The sequence below is a fragment of the Mauremys mutica genome, chromosome 12 (genome assembly GCF_020497125.1).
Source record: "Mauremys mutica isolate MM-2020 ecotype Southern chromosome 12, ASM2049712v1, whole genome shotgun sequence".
Classification (NCBI taxonomy): domain Eukaryota; kingdom Metazoa; phylum Chordata; order Testudines; family Geoemydidae; genus Mauremys; species Mauremys mutica.
Window position 1 is genome coordinate 74,675,502 of NC_059083.1, and position 20,188 is coordinate 74,695,689.

Genomic DNA, 20,188 nt, shown 5'->3' on the forward strand with positions numbered 1-20,188 from the left:
AGTTTAACGTGGTACAGATTCTAAGGTGGTTTGACGCTGGTTCACACACACCCCTTTACCTTATTTCTCATTGCCCGTAGAAGATCCCGTACTGAGCCCCCTTTATAGGATCTGAATTTTCGAAGATCTGCAAAAGCAAATAGGCTGTGTTTGGTTGGTTGTTTTTAAATGAACTGATGTGTACAAAGTCCTTCAGGGAGCTGATACTTGCAGCCAAAACACGTGAAAGAGCTGTTTGTAATGTTCTGGCCAGGTAAATCAGGATTTGATGTATTACAAATACTTTTTCAAACACTAAAGGAAAAAAATCACTGCAGGAGGCATATTGACAATGCAGAATATTAAACAGTTTGATGCATGTGTGGCCCATATGATTTTTTAACTGTATCATCTCTGCTCTTAAAAAATAAAATGTAAATACCACTAAAGCCTGGTAAATAAACAATGGAAAATAGGCCTGACATTGCTACACTCTTGTTTTTTATGTTTTCATGCTTGTTTTAAGTCACTCAGCTCTAAAATAGGGTTATATACATGTGCATGCGCACAGGTGTACGTATATGTACTTTTTAATTTAGAACAATTCAGTGCAGGCCAAGATCTCATGTAACAAATTTGAGAGCCAATGGTATTGCTGCCTTCCTGTACATGCCGGTTAGGGATAATAGCCTGTCATTCCCTTACGTTATTATGGAATATAATCTCAGTTACCTGTCTGAAGGGGAACCGTGATGTGCTCTCTCCAGTCCATTTTTACCACCTCTCTTCCTCCTCTCTCTAACTGCTTGACTATTGGACCATCTAGAGATTCTTTTTCTATTCGGTCACTCACATCCTGGAAGAAACGTTCAAGTTACTTCAAATGCTGTATTTTTACTTCCAACTCCTACCCACTCCCCGCCCCCCAATTACAAACTGCCACCCTCTGCCAGATTAAAGGGTGTCCTGAAAAACGGCTGCTTGCTGCTGTGAGACAGTACAATGTAACTGGATTGAATATAGGATTGGTAGTCAGGAGCTATCTGCAAGAGTTCTTTCAACATAGAAAACCCAACACGCTCACTGGATTGAAACTCTGCAAAGGGCTGAGCATTTCCATACATGCACTGACTAAGCATACAACCTCACTTCTTTGTTCCTGACACTGTACGTTCATCAACTGCCGATTCTGCATGCAACTATCTCAAAGACTTTAAACTTGAAGTTTTAATGTATACGATTTTAAAAACATATGGATAATGTTTAATCCTGGACAAAATGAAAAGTTGACAAGACAGACCTGAAAAAACTGGAGCTGTCTTTCTAGATCCCAGAAGAACGGGTGCTTCAGCACACAGCTGGCAGATGGACGTTTCTGAGGATCCATGTTTATCATCTGCTCTATTAAGTCACGAGCAACTATGTCATCTAAGAGAAAAAGGGTGATTATTCCCAGACTGTCTGAAACAGTTAAAGTTGTTTTCAGTCTTTAAGAAGCCATCACGACTCCTTCAAGTTTGTCAGAGATCTAGAATTTCCAGTTGGACGCTCAGCCTACAAAAAACAGGCCAAATCCTGCCCTGATTTATACTCTGTGCAACCCATCAGCAAGTCATTGGGGTGGAACCAATACAGCTAAGAGCAAAGGTCAGTTCAATCTTTTGAACATCCTGGATATACATGAAATTCCTCTTAAAACTATCACAGTAAAGCTCAGAGGGTTGAAAACTTTGCAATCACCCGGAATGTTATATGCTTTTGGACAGTAAAGTCAATAGTTTTAAGGGCTTCCAACTTTTTTAAAGGAGCTTCCCATATAATTACTTCAAGTGCTTGTACTTCACATTTGCAACTTTGGGGTCATGGTGATTCATAGGTCTCAGACCATTTCCACTGGTGTTCTGGGAGCTATTGAGCCCCACAGAATAAACTGTGCAGTGCTTTACATTTAACAGAGTAGGAAAACATCCACCTGCTTACCATGCTTCTCTGGATTTAAGGAGTCCAGACTGTAAACACCCAGTAGAATGTTGGCTTGCCGCTGCAGGGATTTGCCAAAGGGATGGCTGCCTTCAGATACCACATAATAGAAGACACAGCCAGCCGAAAAGATGTCCACCGTGTATGTCTGCAAATAACATATGGTTTATAAGCAACATCACAATATAGTTTATTCAATACTTTGGCTCAACTTCACAAGTCAGTTGTGCATATGAGGGAACAACAGAAGTTTCTACAATCACACTTCTCTCCACAATATTCAAAAGTAGTTAGAACATGGCAAATCCTGCACTAAAGCCCACCTACAAGAACATCTCCAGTCTTAAGTGGCCACTTAAAGTATCCCCACTTTTCTAGTACAATTCTGTTCTATCGCTAAAGGCCGCCATGAGTAAGTAACTGATTTTTGGTGGCCTCTCGGGTGATCACTTTGATTTCACTATGACTACAAAATATGGTACAGGATAATACAGCAACAGCCCACTGATCAGAAGTTCAGCCCTCAACGAGAGCTAGTTGTGTTCAGAACCTCTGAAAATTAGTCCACAGACATTTTAGTTCCAAACCAGCTTGAATGAAGAGGCAATGAACTGTGGATGTAAAGGTCTGATGGCAACAACGTGACACTTGCCAATCCCACTCCACGGAACTTCCCTAACCCTCGGAACAAGAACAATTATGATTGACTTACAGGGTTCTCTTTGCAGTCTTCACTCAGCATCTCTGGAGCGATCCATCCTTCAGTGCCTGGCACCCCAGACTGACGGCTAAAACTGTGCCTGCCCACTGCCAGCTTCTTACACAGGCCGAAGTCTGAAATCATGGCTTTGACCTTGCCATGGGCATTGGGCATTGAAATTAGGATATTATGAAGTTTCAAATCCCTGTGGACTAATACAAGCACCAATTAATTAATACAAGCACCAAGAGCATTTTTAATTGTTTTATTTATTTGGAATAAAATCCTTTCACATTGCTGAAGCAGTTTTTGTTAATGTTCAGGGATCCATAGGCTTAAGTTCAAGGAACCTGTTGCCTATTCATTTGGGATGCCTATTCTACTCCATTTCCTTCAAATCTTGCAAGTTCTTGTTAGAGCCATTACCCCCTCCCCCTGGTATTCCAGAGCCATCATTCGTTATATTCTACTTCTACAGTAGCTGAGAAGCTCAAAGCAAATACTAATATAGCAGGGAAGTATTATCCTCATTTTATAGATAGGGGAAACTGAGGCATAGAGGGGTTGTGTCACATACAAGCCTGTGGAAGAGCTGGGAATGGAAGCCAGATCTCCTGGTTCCCAGTGCTGCGCTATCATGGCCACTCCGTGAATGGGCATCATGGAATAGTATTGTTATTTAAAAAAGGAAAAAAAAAGAATGACTGGTCTCCACTTCTCCCAGCCACCCAGCAACAAACTACATGGCTGCCAAGGCTCCCTGCACCAGGCCTGCTTATTTTGCTTCTTAACCAATAAAACATACATGAAATCGAAACAAAGGGCCTTCTTACCAATATTGAGAGAGTGCAGATACGCAAGACCAGATGTCGTCTGTTGCAGTAGGGTAATGGGCTGTAAGCCATGGCGATTGAAGTCCTTCTGCTCCACATACTATACATTAGATAAGGGAAAACAGAAAGTAAGCCTAAAACCCCAGCACGTTCCTTATACACTGGTCTTTATACAGATCCCAGGCCACTGAAGAGCTCCCTCAAGAGAGGTAAATTCTTCCCTGTCTAATGAGAGCTGGTTATGCACTTGCAAGAGCCTATTCCACAGACAAAGGGGAACTTTAAGATGTCAGACTGTACTAAAATTCTACAAGCCTGTCCCGCAGAGAGCCCATGTGCTGGGCCGCTCCAACATGCTTTTCAAATGAAGAACTTTTATTTACAAGGGGATCCCAAATAAAAGCGAAGGGCAATAGACTGCTCAGTAGATCAGCAGAGTGAATTTTTTCAGCCTAACATTTATTTATTTTTGCCAAAAATGCAGATTCAGGTTGAAACTTTGTGCGTCTGAGTCAAATTTGCTGGTTTGGGTCAAACTCCACCCCCACCCGAAAAAATAATTCAGAAAAAAACCAAGTGTTTGAGTTTCAACATTTTCAAAACATAACATTTGGATTTTTCAATTCAAAATGCCCGTTTAGAATTTTACTGCAACTTTATTTTTAAAAAGATTAACTCTCTCCCTCCCCTCCACTAAAATGAAATGAAACTTTTTGTTTCGGGTTTCACTCAACTAAATTTTTTCCCCAGTCTGGGCACCAAAGCAAAAACCCAGCTATTTGTACATACTCATAGAGGTATGAAGGGACCATTGTGATCTTCTAGTCTGACCTGTGTAGCACAGGCCACAGAACTTCCCCAAAATAATTCCTGGAGCAGATCTTTTTGACAAACAGCCAATCATGATTTAAAATTGTCGATGATGGAGAATCCCACATGACCCTTGGTAAATTATTCCAATGGCTAATTATTCTCACCATTAAAAATTTATACCGTATTTCCAGTCTGAATCTGTGGCTTCAACTTCAAGCCATTGGATTGTTTTATACCTTCTCTGCTAGATTAAAAGACCATTCTTAAATATCTGTTCCCCATATGGATACATATGCACTGTCATCAGCGCACCCTCTAATTTTCTCTTTGTTAAGCTAAATGGATTGAGCTCTTTGAGTCTATCAGTACACGGCATGTTTTCTAATCCTTTATTCATTCTTGTGGCTCTTCTTCGAACCCTCTCTAATTTATCAACATCATTCTTGAATTTTGGACAACAGTCCTGGATGCAGTTTTCCAGCAGCAGTTACACCAATGGCAAACATAATGGTAAAATAACTTGTCTATTCCTACTTGAGATTCCCCTTTTTATGCATCACCGGATCGCATTAGCTCTTTTGACCCAGCGTTATGCTGGGAACTCATGTTCAGCCAGGACCCCCAAATCTTTTCCAGAATCACTGCTTCGCATGAAGTCCCCATTCTGTAAGTATGGCTACAGTCTTTATTCCTAGGTGTGTACATTTACATTTATCCTTATCAGAATGCATATTGTTTGCTTGCACCTAGTTTACCAAGTGACCCAGATTGCTCTGAATCAGTGACATCTCCTCTTCATTATTTACCAATCCCCCAATTTTTGTGTCATCCGAAAACTTTATCAGTGATGACTTTCATGTTTTCTTCTAGGTCATTGATAAAAATGTTAAATAGCATAGGGCCAAGGACAAATCCCTGCAAGATCTGACTGAAAAAACACCCACTCGAAGATAATTTCCAATTACATTTTGAGATCTATTTGTTAGCCAATTTTTAATCCATTTAATGTATGCCAAGTTCATTTTATATTGTTCTAGTTTTTTAATCACAATGTGGTGTGGGTACCTGTGATCCTAAGCAATCAAGTCAAATGCTTTACAGAAGTCTAAGTATATTACGTCAACACTATTACCTTTATCAACCATACTTGTAATTTCATCCAAAAAAAAAAATGAAGTTAGTTTGACAGGACCTATTTTCCCTAAGCCCATGTTGATTTGCATTAATGACATCATCCTCTTTTAATTCTTTATTAATTGAGTCTGATATCAGGAGCTCCATTATCTTGCCTGGGATCAATGTCAGGCTGACAGGCCTATAATATCAAGCCATCCCATTTACTATTTTTAAAAACTGGCACAGCATCAGCTTTCTACTCTACAGCGCCGTATTAAATCTCTCTTATTTCCACAGTGAGAGCCCAAGATAGCTGGGGCTTTTACTCGTCAGTTTCCCTAGAGGGCCTGGTTTTTAAAGGAACATCATTCTTTTTATGTTTTATCCTAGCTCAGAGAAACCTTTCAACAGGAATTTAACTCTGAGTAAATGCTGCTCATTAGCACTGCCCAGTGGAGGCTGAAAGTAGGTAGGCCAAGGTGTCCAGCACCTTACTCACACCAGGGTAAGCAAAGCCGCTGCCTCAGTTCCCCGCACAAAGCTTTCCTTAGCACATGCGCCACCTGCACACTCATGCTGCTGTGCTTCTTTAAAAGGCGGCTCTCAGGACAAGCTAAGGCCTTAAGAAGCAATATTTTAGAGAGGCTCCTAGTGAGGGCAGCAGATGCCTTACACATGGTGGGAGATACAGAGTGACTGAGGAGGAGCCTTTTTCAAGAACATATATTGAAGGTTCAATAGTCCCTTCTCTTGTATCAGAGACCTGGGGAGGGCTGGAAGCCAAATGGCAGGAACACACAGCAAAGGGGGAAAAGGAATGTTGTCTGGGCAGCAGAAAGCCAGGGAGGAGGAGGGGTAAGAAAAAGTTTTCTTGTTCTGTTTTACCACCAGGGCACTGGCAGGCACTGTGACACTGATGCCATATCCCTTCTCTTTATTACAGTTGCTGATTACAAGATAGAAGGAAAACAGCAATTGTGTGTAGCCCGTGAGGCTGTATCCTTTGCTTCTGTGATACCAGAGTAATACAGTAAATTGGGCTGTCTCAGATTCACCCTGGACTGTGATAACACTAAAGGGATGATGATGATGATATGAGGAGGAAAGCCTCTTAACTACACATACACCAATGACTACGTTGTAAAAGTAAATAACCAATTACAGATGGTAATTTGGATAACATCAGAAACGTTGCAGACTCAGAGCAGACTCAGAGCAGAGCTAGGAGTTTGACACTGAGAAGCCTTTCACAGCCTGTGTTTTCTCTCTGCGTTTACCCAGCAGCCAAAGCTCTTTGCTTTAGCAATCTTTTAGATTTGTAAGTGACCCGTTACCTCCTGTAAGGTGGCAGCACAGAGCTCTATGGCAATGTACTGAAACTGCCTGTCCTTCTCCGTGCAGAAATAGCGGATCACGTTGGGGTGCTCATCCGACTCACGCAGCAGCTGCACCTCACGGTCAGCAAAGCTGAAGCATTCGGGGAGAATTCTTTTCACCGCCACATCTCTGTTATCAAATGTCCCTCTGTAGACAGTGAATCATACAGAAGAGAAACCTCTTTGAGTCAATCTGTGCACTGAGATAAGTGGGTTACATGGAACACACTTCACACAGATAGATTAATAAAGCACTTCTCCAGTGTTGGACAAGGTGCCTCTGTTCAATGCTTTCATTTCAAACAAACATTTACAAATGACAACATCACCCTGGATTTTTGTTAGTGAAGGGACACTGCAGAAAAGTGCCACACACACACACACTCTGACTTTTAAAAGTTCCATGGTAACGTTTCCATTCATATTAGACCATAAGAATTTTTTTTAAAATACTCAAAAAAATAGTGGGGCATTAATTGGGCTCTAAAATCAAATGCATATATTGTCTTGTACCTGTAAACAATTGTTCCTTCAGCTCCATGTCCCAGTACGTCTTTTGGGCTAAATGAAATCTTGCCGACCATTACTATGCGCGTGTCCTCATCTGAACAAAAGCAAGCAGCGAAAGGATTAAGGCAGATTTTAAAAGTCAGCACTTTGCAGTTGCATTTCCATATGGAGTCGGTATGTAAAACCTTCTCTTTCAAGTTTAAATGCACAACACTGAGACCTGAGGAAGGGGGAGGGAGGAGATCTAAGGCCAGGCTTTCAAAACTGTATGTAAATTGCCAACAAGTTTTTGTACAGGCTGACATTCAGATTTGGGCATGCAAACTGCACCTGTGCATACAGCTTGAGTGGCTGGACACCAGACTATCCAATTCATGATTTCAAACATTCTGTGTACAGATCAGGACAGCCCCAGTGGGGCTGGAGCCCTTTGGAATTCTGGCTCTTAAGACACAAAAGGTCATGGCTGGGGACATACATGAGACAAGTAGCTTTTAGAAGACAAGAAGCTCTTTCCGGTTTTTAAAACGCTTATGTGAATGTAGTGTTGGGGGAAAGTGCTGAACTGACAGCGCTGGAGAGTGGGTGCAGTGCAGGCACTGTGCTGCCCTGGTGGTGGAACTTACTTCCCTGGAGGGACCAGAGACAACATGCAGAGGGGAGGGGAGTCCAGTTTCCATGGTCCACTCAATTCTTGGCTTCAATTAATGCCAAAACAACATTTTATTAAAAATAAGCTCGATTTTTCTGCATTAGGATCTGCACTGAGGCCGCCAACCCATTTCAAATATGCCAATGAGCACATGGCCCATGGGCGGCTCAATACTGCACTGTCAGTGGTAGGATTAAGCCTAAAATGACAAAAACTTGTGGTCAGCATTGAAAAAAAGAGTTTGAAAAGTCACCTCTCACTAGAAGAGCTCAAGAATAGGGATGGAGAGAATACACCCAATGGTGCACATGAATCCCAAAAATCAAGATTCAAGACCAGATGTCTTTCTGGGAGATGTTCTAGCTCAACCAGAAATCATGGGCTTGCTGCAGGAATCAAAGGGGAGGGAAGTTCTCTGGCCTGTGTTACACAACAGGAGGTCACAAATCAATGGTTCCTTCAGGTCTTAATCTATGAAATATTGTCAATATCCTACTTTTGTTGTGCCCCACCCGTTGTTGTACTTTGTTACCTTTGGCATTGGGGGAAATGTTATGAACTTTCTGATTTTAATTCTTATTGGGACACACTACAGAAGAAGTTAGATTAACATTACCTCGCTCTTCCTGCTCAGTGGAGAAACATCTCCCAGTGTCAGAGCCAGAGAGGTTGGAATACGCTGAATGGTTTGATGCTTTGGGAGACACGTTGGGTGTGCTGGTGGCTGAACTCTCCGTCCGCACATAGGAGGAGTCCAAAAAGTCTGTCTCTGGGGGGAGATCGCTGGGGGCACTGAAGGGCAGTTGCTGTTGCTGCGTACTCTTCAGGAGGAAAGAGAGATGGTCTTAACACCACACCAATGAAGGGATAAAAATCTCAATAGACATGCCGACGAGAAGGCTCGTCCATGACTCAGCATCCAGAAAGGGCAGATTCTACTATCCTCTGAGTGAAAAACTTCTCATTGCCAGATTCCTAACTTATTTCTGGTAGGGCAATTAAAGAGTCTCTATCACCCAAACTGTTCTTTACCTCGTTATACATTTTTAAAGCACGGTTGATAACTCAGGCTGGTTGTTTGTTATAGCAAAAAATGCCATTAGCCTGAAGTTTTCCCTTAGAAAAGCATCTTTAGACTGAATAGCTATCGTTAAACTGTAAAAGGATACAGGGCCTGATCCAAAGCCCAGTGACATGGATGGGGGCGGGGGATCTTCTGGTAAATTCAATGGTCTTTGGATCATGACCAAAAAAAAAGAGAGCAACACACTCTCTCTCTCTCTCTCTCTCTCTAACTGAATGGGCAAAAATCCATGGGAGAGTCTTGCAGGTGGAATAGAAAAAGTCTCAAGTGTAACAGCGTGTGTCACAGAAATCACTGCCACATCAAACATGCAGTAGCCTTAGTTATCGGATTGCACACCTGTGAGTTATCACAGTGATAACCGTTACTACTGATAGCTAATGGAGAAAGCAGAATTGCCCTTCTTTTATGAAGTCGTGACTCTTTCCCATCCCAACTCCTGCATCATATTTACCAGGCTAGGCTGCCAAACATTACAGCCCTTTCTCAGAATTCACTAGAATACCAAGATCAATCAGCATTACCATTGGACAGGTGATGACGAATGCTACCCAGCCAACAAACAAAAAGGTGCTCAGGATGATTGTTGCCATGTCTTTCAGCATAGAATCTACGGGAGCCTCTGGTCGAGGTACAGGCTGACTGGGCTTCTCTTCAATGTCCTTTGGAATGGTAGGAGGCAATTCTTTTGAGGAACCTTCAACTATACCAATAACCTAGGAAACACAGAAGACTCCATCAGTTCAAAGTCTCCATGGATAATGTATTTTGCAGCTGTACTAGCATATATAAGGTACATTTCAATGAGGGACCATTTCTTCAAAGCTTAATGATGTGCAAGACTCTCTTGGATGTAATGGTGGCTCATAGCAAAATTGGTCAATATTCTGAGGACCCTGCAGTTCATTTATTCAATGGACTATTTCCACTGAACTCAATGGGAATTTTTGCACGTGGAAGGAAAAGCAGGACTCAGCTTTAAGTCTGATATCAAGAGTTCTATAACACAGAATAATGCCAATGACACGCCATGGGAGGGTACTGTGCTGCACTTCCACAAAGAATTTGGGAAAATTCCCTACACTTTTTCCTACAGAGTCCAAGTTCTCCCAAAATTTTCATTTCCCTCCCCCTGTAATTTTCCAGTGGCTTCTTCAGTTATTCACAAACCTCCTCAAAACTGGCTTTATCAGAGTCAGCTGGAATCACATTTTCATGCCGTTTAGGCAAACTGCTTGGAAATTTCTCCAGGATCTTTGTAGGGGCTGATAATGGTGTTTCATGGTGCCCTTTAAATAAAACAACATTTGTTACAAGAATGGTTCCTTTTTAGGGCAAACATGCTTGATTTTGGCATCTCTGCCAAGAAGCAATACTCAGGGCTTATTTGCATTAATAAAATGGCTTGAGGCCATCACAGTATGACAGTTTAGAACAAAATGAGGCTCTCTTATATGTACCTTAACACCAGAGAGCTGTCCCTGTGGAATGACCCAAAGCTTGGAAGATTTGGGTATATACCTGAACACTGTTCCATGCCCTTTGAAGTGAAGCAACGCTCTTGCTCTTAAAGGCTCTAAACCTTCAAGTATTGATTATGGCCACTGACTTCGGCAGGACTTGTGCTCAGGCTCTGGCTGCAGATTTGGACCTTGACTTTGTCTCTTGTTGAAAATAAATATTGAATAACTACCCATTCAGTGAGCATTGCCCACCCTGTGCACTGAATGAGACGCGGGCCTTTGGAAAATATAGGATGTGATCATGTAATTACAAACTGTATCATGATGCATGTGCATAAGGGGACCAAATTAGGGTTGTAAGGCAAACTTAGTTCTGGCATCCTCTAACTTTTGAGTGCTTGACTGCATCTTTTACAGTCTTTTAATGTAGTGGTTTTGGATGTAATTTAAAATACTTTGTATATGGTAACAATAATCTCTGCTTGGATTATTGCTTTTGTCCACCAGAGGACAGTGCAACAGAGAGCAGGTGGAATATTACTGACTTCCTAGTACCTATTAACAGCCAGTGGTTCCTCCAATAGTTGAGTTTCTTTTCTTTCAATCCTGCTGAAAATTTTAGATCCGTACTAGGAGTGATAACACACTCGCCATTGTCTTCAATAGTAACTCCTTCTGTTTTGGGGCCCTCTAACAGAGGTATGGCTCTGCCCCGGGGCTAGAAAGACAGAGATTTATTATTACAGTTAACAAAGCACTATATTGCTACACAATACTTTACAAAGCCTCAGAGAATTTACCAGTCTAACTCAGACAAAAGACACGGGACATAACTCAAAAGCCATATTTGAAATACCACAAGCTTTCCCTTGGAATTAAGTAAATGTTTAACTCAAAATATTTTATTGCTAAATTACAGGTGGGAAGCTCTACATTACTTTGGGGTTTATACTTCATATGCCATGCCTCTCGTACCGTAGAATCAGAGAGTGTTAGCAAGCACCAAGTTACATGCCAGCAATGCAGTAACTGCAGGTAAACATGAGAGCCATTATGTTCTCAGCCATAGTTCACACAGCCTTAGACATTAGATCCTGCATTACTGAGAGAAGGAGTCTTGGTTAGGAGGTGGGGTTGCCCCCCCCCTTTTTTTTTTAAATAAGAAAAAGGATCTTTACCTCCCCCCAGGCTAGCCACAATGCCAGCAAATAAAACCTTGCTCTAACATCTCATCAAAATGTTGGTGCTTTCAACAGTATGAACTGGGTGAAACTTTAACATCAATAGCCACAACACATTGTCAATAGTGGTAGAAACAGCTTTGATAAAGAACTTGAACTCACACGCTCTGGTTCAGATGTGAGAGGGCTTCCGTCCCAGCTCAGCCACAGAGAGACACTTCCTGACTAGCTATAATATGCTTTCCTAAATTACATGGTTTGTAATGTCCTGTCACTGTTCAACATTTCCCTGCTAGGAATGCTGTACAGGAGACTGTTTGTGGGTAAGAAGCCCTGCACGGATTACTCTCTGTTCATATTTGGAAAGGGATTTTCACAACCATAAGGACTATAATCTTAGTTAAATAATAAAAGCAGTTCACAGAGGACTACTGAGCATCTAGGCCTTTTAAAGTAACAAATTACAAATCAAGGAAGCCACAGCAAACCATGAAAATTTGACAATCCAACCTTATTTCAAGAGTGGTTTCCAATGCTGTAAGTGACATTTTAATTATGCTTTATCACAACAAGATCTAGGATCACTAAATAACCATAACTCACAAAGAATCATTGTATCTATATTCTATGTGTATTATGGTTATTTCTCATTTGAATGAATTTAAGTACTTAGCAGATTTAAAAATAAAAACCACTCCATAGATTTGAAAAAAAAAATTTTTTTCCCCGCTGAAACCGACACTTGTATTTTTTGCTATGACAAAGCTGTGATTTTTCCAATGTTTTGCCAGCACAAACAGCCTTAAAAGATAACTAGAGATGGGCTTAAACACCCCAACATTACAGACCGGATAAAGGGTCAGATCTCAACTTTGCAGCACAGTACCATACATAATACTAGAAAGTGGGCTTTTCAAAACATGGTATCAAAGTCCTGAAGTATCTAACTTACCACAATAGCCACTCCTTCATGCACCATTGATGGAGATGCATACAAGCTCGTTGAGTATTTTCCTACATAGAGCGTAGGCCTAGAACAACAACAAAAATTAGGAAGAAAGTCCCAAATGGCTGGTTTTATCATCCGAGTTACAAACTCAGTCATACACTGTTTTAGAGATTCTTAAATTTGAGTCACAGGCATCATCAGCATTTATTTATTCCTGTACAAACACAATGTTCAGTAAATGTTAAAGAGTAAGGTGCCAATTATGTAGTCTCTCCTACTATCTTGCAATTTATAGAATAGCAGCTCTATTAAGTACTGAACAGAATCACAATTTTTAATTAGAGTCCTGCAAAGCACCATCAAGCCAGACTCTGAAAACAATACTAATATTTATACTCACGTCAACTTGCTCTTGGTCTCTGTTTCCTTCGGGAAAGGATACTTCCACTTAGTGATGCGTCCAACCTCCCCAGACATGAAGGTCAGGTAGCGCAGTGTTTCTATCCCCACATTTGTGTGCATTACTTTCCGTAGCCCTTCACGCTGCCAGATGTAAAAAGCTACCACCGGGGAACCATAATTCTGAATCCACAGCACATCCCCAGACTCACTATCCACAGTCACCACCAGCCCGTCTCCGTTAGATACAAAGTGGGACATTTCTAAAACATACAAATACACAAGAGGTTATCTGGGTCTCCTGCTTATTCATGGCTATAGTAACACATACATTAGCAGTACTTGAATCGTAAATGAGCTACTAAAATCTGTTAGGGCTTGTCTACAAGAAAACGTAGTCCATGACAAGCCAGAGTGTGAATCTACAGTGCATTCTCATAGACTGAGGGCTTGGCTACACTTAAAAATTTGCAGCGCTGCAGCAGGGTGTGAAAACACACCCTCTCCAGCGCTGCAAATTGCGGCGCTGCAAAGCGCCAGTGTGGTCAAAGCCCCAGCGCTGGGAGCGCAGCTCCCAGCGCTGTCCGTTATTCCCCACAGGGAGGTGGAGTACGGACAGCGCTGGGAGAGCTCTCTCCCAGCGCTGGCGCTTTGACTACACTTAGCGCTTCAAAGCGCTGCCGCGGCAGCGCTTTGAAGCGCTAAGTGTAGCCACAGCCTTAGACTTTAAGGTCAGGAGGGACCATTATGATCATCCAGTCTGACCTCCTGCACAACGCGGGCCACAGAATCTCACTCACCCACTCCTGTATCAAACCTGTGTCTGAGCCACTGAAGTCCTCAAATCACGGTTTAAAGACTTCAAGACATTCACTGCCCACTAACTGGCTGTGTGGACCCTGCTACTACGTGCTAGTAATGCACGTGGACATAGTGCTGTGTCCATCAAAGTGCATTACGGGACTTTTAGTGCTTGGTAGCAGGGTCTGCATGGCCAGTTGGTGCACAGCAAGCTATTGCGCTGTAGATTCACACGTTGGCTTGCCTCGCACTAAGTCTCTGTGTAGACAAGCCCTTAGACTGGTTCATTTTATATTGAAAAAGACTAGCCCTAGCGTGTGGCTCAAGAGTTCTTGAAATTATCCTGCTGTAAATACGTTCTTCTCTCTCGCCAGCAGAAATAATATATCGTTTAGTTTGGCTCCTCAGCATACACTTCTAAGGACTTGCAGATCTGCCTCTTCTTTACATACAGAGTAATCATCATATAAACCACAGGATCTCCAAACACACATTACAAGACAGCACCACTCCTGTATAACTGGGAATTCCCAGCTCAGAGGCTGAAAGTTCTTCTGTGCTCTATTTAAAATGACCAGATTCAGAATACATACAGCCCAGTCTCGCAACACAATATGCTTGGGCACGCCCCGGCACCTTCACACAGCCCCCCTGGAGTGAACAAGTCATCCCACTGCAGGACTGGGGCCTTAACTGGGAATTAAAGAACAAAACCACGTTATGCACATTTCTTTTTGATTACTTCCATTAGAAGCAACTCTGACATTCAGGAATTAGGCTGAAATATTCAAGATTTAAAGGGAAACTCCCGTGACACTGGGATTTAATGCTGCCTATTGCAGAGTCAAACATTTGTTTGTTTAAAAAAAAAAAAAAAGCAGTATCAGCACTGAAAAGCTGCAGACATTTCCCAGTAAGATGAAAGGGAAGGTAACTGTTTCCATGTAAAGTCTGAGATTTACCATAATTTGGGGGCATACTCCCATTGTGCAATAGTTTTGCAAGGTGAAGAAATACCCACTAGGACTCAGAACTGTTTTTAATAAACTTAGCCCCAATAGTTACCTCTTCCAAAATTTCCCCTTCCACACAATAGCTGTAAAGAACGTTATTATCATCATTCATTCTGTGCTCAAACAGCAGACACTGTAATTCTGGGAGGATACACTGTATTCTTCATACATAACTATTGTCCTACTCTAACAGTCATATTATTTTGCACTATCACACTTGTTGAGATCGTCAGGTGTAAGTGCAAATCATTATCAATAGTATCAACACCAATAACATTTTGCATTTCTTTAGTGCTATCCAACGGATGATGCCAACAAGCTTTACAAACATGATTTAAGCTTCTCAACCTCTTTATGTAGCAGGGAATTATTATCCCATTTTACAGCTATGGAAACTGAGGCGCTGAGAGATTACGTGATTTGCCCAAGGTCACACAAGAAATCTGTGCCAGAGCAGTAGGGCCATCCTTTCCCTGATTGGACAAGTTAAAGGTTTGCCATATATGCACTCAGATTGAAGAAAAGACTCCAGGACTAAGTGGCTGAATTGAGTTTTTCCCTGGGGAGCGGAGGGAGGGGGAGAGAGAAGAGAAGGGAAGGGGGCAGGGCAGAGCAACTTAAAAAGATCAGTGTGTAGATACAGAGGTGGGGAGAGGGAGGGGGTGGTTCTTCCCATTGCAGAGAAAAATGTCAGGATATTGGAGCTATAGCAAAAGTGAAAAAAATGCAAAGGACAAGATCAAAGTTCTTACTGTATTTCACATCTTCATCAGGTACAGTGGCTGCATAATCAAAGTAGGTGGCATTCCATCGGAGCTCCTTATTTTTGGTATCATACATTGTAATAGTGTATTCTGTTAAAAAATACACACACTGTGAAAATAATCCTTGGAGACAACAGAACTAGTCACCTGTAATGCCAGACACTTCTCAGGACAACGCACATCCTACTTTTCATGTTTTTAGCTTTCTTTTAGGTTTTTCCTGGCACTAAGAGATATAGTCACACCTCACGGAACTTAAAGACAAAACTAATTTCTGTTCCACTGAAATCTACTGCTCAAAAGGAAGCTCAGGAGACAAAAAGCAGTAGGCAGTGCTCCAATCCATTTTATCAGCTCTTTGTACTTTTTCCTCCAAGACTTCTTCCGTAGCATTCCTATCTAATTTTATCTACAACCAATCCTTGCATTTCAAAATTAGGTGCAATATGTTCTGTAACAGAATTTTTGCAATAAAGATAATTTTAAAAAATATTCTTAAAAACAGATTAATCTACAGATCGAATGGCAAATCTGTAAACACAGCCTACAGAGAGACATCCCAAATATAGGTCTTTGGTCTATTTTAATCTTCTTCACTTAGAACGGAGCATTTGTATTTTCAATATGACAGCTGCTGTCTCCATTTCCCCAACCCATTTATTCATGAAGACCAAAAGCTTCAGATGCAACCAGGGCTACAAGCTGCTAGCATGGTACATCATTGAATCAATAGAATTTAAAAGCCACTTTGCTTGGGAGTCAGCCCCAGGAATACTTACACAAGCACCACTATATGCAGAACCACACATTAGTCTGTGAATGTATAAAATGGCACATCTCCATTGCTATCGGAAGGCAAATAATTTTTTCTGTGTACATTATAAAGCCACCACCTCCAGGAGTTATTTTAGGAGATTAAACAAACCTGAGTTTATCATCACAAGGTTATCCTTTATGGGCCTGCACTAGCTTTAAAATGAACCCAAAAAGCCAAACTTTCTTTTAAGCGGTAGAGGGAAAAGTGTCTTACCGGTTCGCCCAAGATACAAGAGGGATGTTGATGGACAAAGGCTTTCTGCAAATGAAGACGTTAAGGTTTGCTGTTTCTCCCCAGTGACAAGGTCTATCACATACCAAATATCTTGCTTCTTTCCTGAAATCACCAGTTAAATTGCATTACTGTTCAGTCTGAAAATTACTTAGATACAAAATCCAGGCTCTTAGAAAAAGCTTTTTTGATTTGAGAAGTAGTTCTCTAGTGGGCCCATAGTTTGGGATTTTTTTCATGGAAAATGTTTACAAGTTTTTTTTGTTAAACAAAATAATTTTGGACAATAACCAAAACTAGAAACCAAAGAACATTGTTGTCCCCTCATTTAACGTTACTGACTCCTAGCAGGTACTGGCAAGCATAGTGACAACATTTCTATGACATCCTTATAAGCACTATCACGTAAAATAAGGTTATCACATTCACAATATCCAATTGGCAAATGGTTACTGAAGAGAGTTTTGAGGATTGAAAATCCTTATGCTAGGAGAGGAAGAAGACTGAGGTGCTGTTTGTTGTAGCACAGTATGGTGGGAAGGAATGATCAGTTTCTACACATGTAGGAACAGTAGGACAATGAAACTGCCTAGGGAGGTTATGGAAGCTCCTTTGCTGAAGGTTTTCAAAAGGAGACTGGAGCCATCTGTCTTGGATGTTTTAGATATAACAAATCCTGCATCTTGCCAGACAGTTAAACTAGATGACCCTTGCGGTCCCTTCTAACCCTATGATTCTATGATTCCAAATTGATAATGGATTTTAGTCCTCAAAACCCAAATATCAGAGCCATAGTCTGTAGTAGCCTAGTTTAGAAGTGTTAAATAGTTAACCTGCTTTCTCCCCTCCCACAATGGTTTTCAACAGTGATGTGAACTGGAGAGCTAGAAGGAAGGGAGAGAGTGCAGATTTCCTTCAGGTCTTCACAGATGTGGCGTCATCTCCAAAGATGCCAACCAGGCAGAATAACGTAAATCCCCCTAACTATTAATGAATCAGGAGATCTGGTTACAACATGGTTAAAAGCTGTAGTGTAGATTCAACCTAATCATGACCATGTAACCAGGCTTCAGATTTGAACCGTACCCCAGTTAGGTCTCGCCTACATTACAACTTAGAACCATGTTGTAACTCAATTTCCTGACTCAGTCATAGTTGTAATGTAGGCAGGGGCCTTTGGCTGGCTGAGGCAAGTATATTTATAAGCATGAGAAGGTGATTAAATATACCATATAACTGAGCTAAATATGTATTTGTGACAGAATAAAGTTAATTACATTTTCTGTAGTGGGAGAGTAACTTTTTTTTTTTTTTTTAAAGGCAATGCAATGGTTTGAGAAGCTATTCTCCTTCTAAGGGAAGGCAGTTGACTTTTTATCTTCACATGTCAGTAAGTGCTGTATTTAACAGATTCTCTATCAGAAAATATTACGAAAGGCTATAATTAACAGCCAAGGCTGAGATGACGTTTTCATGCAAGAGTCCTCTGTCTGGTTTAGGCAGTTTGTATTTGTCAGTTGCTGGTGGGTAATGTTGCAATCTTCTAAATCAGTTAACCCATGGAGAGATTAACTAGAACTTACCCATGTACAGAATCCCATCTGAACTGCGACAGGGTGATGCCTGCACCAGCTCAGGGATTGTAAATGGAAGTTTCTAGGGGAAAAATATGAAAAAGCTCATTTAAATCATAATATTTTTATACTTTGAAATTAGTGCAATTTTCCCAGTTGTGTTCAAGGGAACCAATACAGCTCATCTGGGGACTTCTCAATGTTTTACTAGAAATATAACTGGAAAGGAGGAAATATTTATAGCACAGAGGACTGGAAGCCAGGAATCCTGGGTTTTATTCCTAACTCTCCCACCGACTTGTGCAACCTTGTCCATGTCCCAACACTGTGCTTTAATTGCCCCACCTGTTAACGAGTATACATATATTTACCTGCCTTGCAGGGGTGCAACATTAGCATCTGCAAAGCTCAGCCATCTTCATACAAACCATGTTATTAAAAAGGCAATGAATTATTATGATCGCCAAATTCTATAATGCTCTTGGGCATGTATCATGCCTACATATTTGGTGAACAACCTTCCAGGATTTTAAGAGGCCTTCGTCAGGAAGAGAAAAGTGACAAACAGAAGTGTTGCACAAACACAAGAGAGGCCAGGACTTTAAAAAGTGAAATTACTTCCATCTAGCTTGGAACATCTACAATGATGCATCCAGTCAGAATATTTTTACCTGAGGAGATTAACAGGTGAAAGGAAACATGATGTTCAGGACTGATTGCTACCTAGATCTACCCACAAAGAGCACCAAAAATACATACACAAATTAAGGCCACGTATCTGGGTGCATTAGGAAAAAAACTGTCAGTAAATTCTTCTCTGTTCAAAAATAAAAAAATGTTAAAGTTCTAAAAGGAAGTCATAGCGGCTGCCAGGAAAAGAAACTTGTGGGAAGCCAAACATTTTATCTGAGTTTCATCACAAAGCTGTTGCTTTACTCAAGTGTTCAGCTGACATCTGCGGGGTTGACTATTTCGATGCAAATATTTTGGAAGGGTTCGCAGTTTAGCCTGTTTACTAAGTGTTATAACAGCACCTGCTATTTGAGACAGCACAGAACCCGCACTTATCCTAGTATGGGTTGGACTTCTCAATAGGACTGCTAAAAATTTTATTTTTTTCAGGCCATAACTGAGTGTGCTGTATTGGATACCTCTCCCTCCCGGGGTGCTGTGAGGATTACTTAATATCTGGAGAGTGCTAAAGAAGTGGTGTTATCGTCATCATTACATTAGCAAGTAGTACAAAAATATTAAGGTGGGTCAAAGCGGTCTGCCTTTTGTTGGTATCCTCAAGCCAAAGGGGTTTTTGGAAGCTCACAAGGAAGGCTGTAAATGTTGCCTGTCCTAAACTACAGGATGACCCTCTGACCCAGCAAGCAGTGCAACTCGAATGTTGTCGTTCCAGGAATTTGTATCCTAAAATTGGCACTGAACAGTGCTTGCTAGCCAATGTTGTCAGGCCTTCCCAAGAAATACTTGCTTCCAGTAAATGATTCAAAATGTGGGTAGCCTGCAGAACTTTACAACGCTGTCAGGAAAGCAGATAGTTGGAAAAGTAATTTAGGGACCTACCCTTCATGCAATCTAATTAGGGTGCATGTGCAGACAGATTAGACACTAGCAAACCAAAATATACTCACAGTTAAGCCTTCATTATTTTTGCCACCAAGTGTATATAAACTGCCATCGTTTGGGTCTGGAAGAAATGCTGGCCTATGAGTTAAATAGTGATTATAAATAAATCGAACACATGACACTTGTCACCAAACAGAGAAGCAGCAATGGTCAGTGTGTGTGTCCTGGTGAATACCATTTGACATGTGCTTGTTTTCTTTAGAATATCTGGTTGTTCAAAACACTTATTAATTGAACATCAAAGAGAATGAATATCAGAACTGGCACAGCCTGTTAAACCTAAGCTACCCTCAAGAGTGTTCCTAGTCCAACTGAAGC

General features: G+C 41.2%; 1 protein-coding gene across 2 annotated transcripts in view; it reads right to left on the reverse strand.

Annotated features, from left to right (window-relative positions):
* Positions 1–20,188, reverse strand: part of ERN1 (endoplasmic reticulum to nucleus signaling 1) — a 57,746-nt gene that overhangs the window by 2,322 nt on the left and 35,236 nt on the right. For both annotated transcript variants that reach the window (XM_044981572.1, XM_044981573.1), the window contains 18 exons: positions 19,876–19,948; positions 18,245–18,317; positions 16,644–16,766; positions 15,602–15,703; positions 13,037–13,298; positions 12,640–12,718; positions 11,062–11,224; positions 10,214–10,332; positions 9,568–9,759; positions 8,576–8,780; positions 7,311–7,401; positions 6,756–6,945; positions 3,493–3,592; positions 2,672–2,871; positions 1,960–2,107; positions 1,280–1,407; positions 712–835; positions 60–127 (listed from right to left, as the gene is read on the reverse strand). In XM_044981572.1, coding sequence (XP_044837507.1) covers positions 60–127; positions 712–835; positions 1,280–1,407; positions 1,960–2,107; positions 2,672–2,871; positions 3,493–3,592; positions 6,756–6,945; positions 7,311–7,401; positions 8,576–8,780; positions 9,568–9,759; positions 10,214–10,332; positions 11,062–11,224; positions 12,640–12,718; positions 13,037–13,298; positions 15,602–15,703; positions 16,644–16,766; positions 18,245–18,317; positions 19,876–19,948 — 2,440 coding nt within the window. The remainder of the gene's footprint in view (positions 1–59; positions 128–711; positions 836–1,279; positions 1,408–1,959; positions 2,108–2,671; positions 2,872–3,492; positions 3,593–6,755; positions 6,946–7,310; positions 7,402–8,575; positions 8,781–9,567; positions 9,760–10,213; positions 10,333–11,061; positions 11,225–12,639; positions 12,719–13,036; positions 13,299–15,601; positions 15,704–16,643; positions 16,767–18,244; positions 18,318–19,875; positions 19,949–20,188) is intronic.